Here is a 3,936-nt window from a genome sequence, read left to right on the forward strand (position 1 = left end):
GAGAAGAGGATTATTTTAAAAAGGCTAGTCAGGAAGGGTGCCTCTGAGGGGAACTGATATGCCATAATGGTGGGGGACACTTGGGCAGAGACATGGAGTTAGAGAGCGCTCTCTTATGGAGAAGAGGATTATTTTAAAAAGGCTAGTCAGGAAGGGTGCCTCTGAGGGGAACTGATATGTCATAATGGTGGGGGACACTTGGGCAGAGACATGGAGTTAGAGAGCGCTCTCTTATTAGTAGGATTTCCGGTTACCTGAACTTATTATCAAAATTAATAATGTGAAGATTTGGATGGGATTTGTAGGTGGAGGCTTCTCTAGAGTAGAGCTGTAAACCAGAGAGTGGCACCATATGGACTCTGCTGTCTTTTGCCAGTCACGTTTATCTCACTGTTAGGACTTTTAGCTTGGCTCTCTTCCAAGCTACCATTTAAACTCTCATCCTTGACTTTAATGAAGATTCCCTCATCACATTGCCCCTGCAGGCTGTTCTGAGTAAATATCTTTCCCTCTGACTTGGAAGAAGCTACTCATTGGATTAAATTGGCATACTTCTGAGAGCAGAATAGGGCACTGTTAATAATTATGCTGAGACACAGGTATAAACTGGGACCATCCTCTACAAACTGGGTGATTGGTCACTGTAGACATGTGGTCATTGACCCACTTAGCTCCAGCACACAAGTGGAACCAAGACTCCCCTCCCCAACAAAGCATCTGGTCTAGAGGCTGAAAGGTTGACTCCTTGTATGTTGCATCCAGAAATCAAAAGAGAAGTCATCAAACTTTAGTTAGTCTTGTTGTCTTATTCTCAGGCCTGTTTTTCCAGTTTGTGTCTTGGAGGTCCCTCAGTTCCCATCCCAGAACATGCCTACAGTAGTTTCCATTCTTCTGATCATGGACCAGGACTTCCTAACCCATTTTCTTGCCTCTTTCACACTGCTGCTAGGGATGAGATGTAGACTCTTTCAATGTTCAGATCTAGGAAAGCTATCTCCAGCTCGAGAAACCCTTGCATAGGCCTTACCAGGCTTGGATTTTTGCCTCCTAGCAGCTAAGATAGAATTAGAGGAGCCAGAATCAAATTTATCATCCTTCCAGTCCCTCAGGATGCTGCTGTTCAGTTGTAATCCAGAAATATTATTCATTGCTTCTTTACAAAGTTATGTGCTCACAGTTTTTAAAAATTAAAGGAACATAATAAACACATGCTTTTTTGAAGAAAATATTACAGATATTGAGATCAGACCACAAAAACAACTTTTATATAATAGGACCCTACTAGGTTTTTGTTTGTTTTCATAACATCACATACTTGGAAAGCTACTGGGTTATTTTTATTATAATAATAACAATGACATGACATCTCTTGGTTCAAATGTATTTTGTAGTGCAGGTCCATAGTCCCTTATCTAAAATCCTAAAACGTTCTGAAAACTAGAAAAAAAAAATTCCAAGTTTGCCACAAGCTTAACATCAAAACCTAATTTGAACTGCCATGAGGCTTATAGCCTTTATCGCACTTATTGTGAATATTCATGTTTTACTGCAGAAATATTAATATGTTTGATTACTTCCCCAAACTCCAGTGGGGGATATGATGTTATTTGCACCACATTACCTGTCCAGACATTTCTGACCCAAAAGGATTCCGAGAAGGGATTTTGGCTCTATGATATTTCTTGGCCTATTACTTGTTTTCAATTAATAATCTCCACAAACTAGACAAGCATAGACCTCAAAAAAGTTTGTCCTTACTTGGTTACTGTTTTCTGTATAGTCTATAGTACTAAGTATGTAAGAACTGCATTCATGCCCTCTTGGAGTATACAGAAGTTTCTGAACACAATTTTATACCTTTTCCTGAATGCAGAAAAGCATAACACATAGCTAGTAGTTATGTGTTTTCCACTAATTTAGAAGAAGGCTTTCTGTTCTTTTTCCAAGGAGCGTATAGTTCCTCAAGGCCAAGTCGGGGAGGGAGAATATATTAAATATTTAGTTCTTTACTCTGATTTAAATGTGTGGTAGCCAGGCTCCAAGAAAGCCTCCAGTGATTCTCACCTCCTAGTAGTCATGCCCTTGTGTAGTCCCTTCCATATGGAATAAGGTTGACTGACCTGTGTACCCAATGAGATTTTGCAGATGTGACAAAGTTTACTTCTGAGGTTAGGTCATAAAAGACGTGGTTTTGCTGTGCCCTCTCTTGGAGTACTTACTTCTGGGAAGCTAGCTGTTGTGTAATGAGAACACTCAAGTAGCCCTATGTAAAGGTGCATTTGGCAAGGAACTAAGGCCACCAGCCAGCAACAAGCACTAAATTGCCAGACATGTGAGCAAGCCTCCTTGGAAGTAGATTCCCCAGCCCCAGTCAAGATTTCTGATGACTACAGTCCCAGCCAACAACTTGACTTCAGGTTTATGAGGCACTGCAAGTTAGAATAACCCAGTTAAATTGCTGCTGGATTCGTGATTCACAGAAACTGAGAGAAGCAAATAAGTACTTGTTTTAAGCTGTTAAGTTTTGGGATAATTTGTTACACGGTAATAGATAACCAATATACCTGGAACTTTGATTCAAGGAAAGTATGTTGGTATCTCTAAGAAAATAATAGTACATTCTTGTTGTGAATTTCAAACATAGATATTTATGACCTGGAAAATGAAAATTTCCTATAGTATTATCCTGTTTGTAGTTTGTGGCATGTAGTTCCAGATTTTCTCCATGCAAATACTTATGTGTATACATATGTGTATACAAACACGTGTGTGTGAGTGTTTTGTTAATAGACACCAAACATATTAAACATATCGTCCTACAGTTTGCGTTGATTCACTTAATGTGTCTTGGGATTTCTTCCATATAATTTCATATGGATCTATGCCATTTGTTAACGTATCTCCATATATTTTATTTTATGAACTTCTTTATTCCCTTTTGGAGGATATTTGTTCTATTTCCAATTTCCACAAGTAAAAACAGTGGTAATGGATGAACATGTTGGTAAATCTGTGGGGTATACTTCTGGAAGTGGAAATGCTGGATCAAATGTAGACATATTTAAAATTCTGATAGATATTTCCAGACTGCCCTCCCAAAAAGTTACACCAATGTATTTTCCCAGGCTATGTAAATGTCTGTTTCCCTAAACCCTCAACAACACTGAGTATCTGTAATTGTTGCCAGTCAGGTAGGTGAAAAATGACTGTTTTCTTTTGTGTTTAACTGTTAGCCATGTTATTTATTGGTTATTTGTATTTATTGTTTGTAATTATCTATCCATCTTATTTACCCATCTTGTTACTAGGTATTTCTTTTATACATCAATTCGGTAATTATCTATCCATCTTATTTACCCATCTTGTTACTAGGTATTTCTTTTATACATCAATTTTATACATCAATAAGAACTCTTTGTATATCAGTATGTTAAGCTCTTTAACTAAAACATATTTTATAGAAAATCTCCCCCAACTTTATTGTCAAAACTGACTTTAACATTTTTTTTAATCATATTTAGGAACTTTTCTGTCATAGTTCAATGATGTGAGTGGCTTTACAACTCTAATTTTAAAATGGCTAGAATGAAAATTAAAAATAAACAAGCATTTCCTATTTCTACAAGTGTTAGCTGTTTCTATGTTTAACTTTGGCATCAGTGACCCAGTTGATGTGGATTTCTACTATTTCCTTCCAGTATACCAAATACTACATTCACCAAATTCCAAGAAGCCGAGAGGTTCAGCAGTCCTGGCTCTCCACAGTGATTACCACCCTGCGCTCCATGTGGATCTCCTTTCCCCTGATTCACCGGGTGAAACCAGATTTGGTATGTAAGACCATCACTGAAGAGAGGGAAGATAACTCTCCTGTGAATCCTTCGTTAGGAATAGTACATATTGTTTTCTTAAACAGCTACCATTTATCAGTGTGTC

General features: G+C 37.8%; 1 protein-coding gene across 1 annotated transcript in view; it reads left to right on the top strand.

Moving 5' to 3' along the window:
- Positions 1-3,936, top strand: part of LOC103609431 (UDP-N-acetylglucosamine transferase subunit ALG14 homolog) — a gene marked incomplete at its 3' end in the record, with an annotated part of 49,884 nt that overhangs the window by 45,341 nt on the left and 607 nt on the right. The window contains exon 3 of the mRNA XM_008593756.1: positions 3,699-3,893. Within this exon, the coding sequence (XP_008591978.1) occupies positions 3,699-3,893 (195 nt within the window). The remainder of the gene's footprint in view (positions 1-3,698; positions 3,894-3,936) is intronic.

This window comes from Galeopterus variegatus, unplaced genomic scaffold, assembly GCF_000696425.1.
Source record: "Galeopterus variegatus unplaced genomic scaffold, G_variegatus-3.0.2 Scaffold9610, whole genome shotgun sequence".
Lineage (NCBI taxonomy): Eukaryota > Metazoa > Chordata > Mammalia > Dermoptera > Cynocephalidae > Galeopterus > Galeopterus variegatus.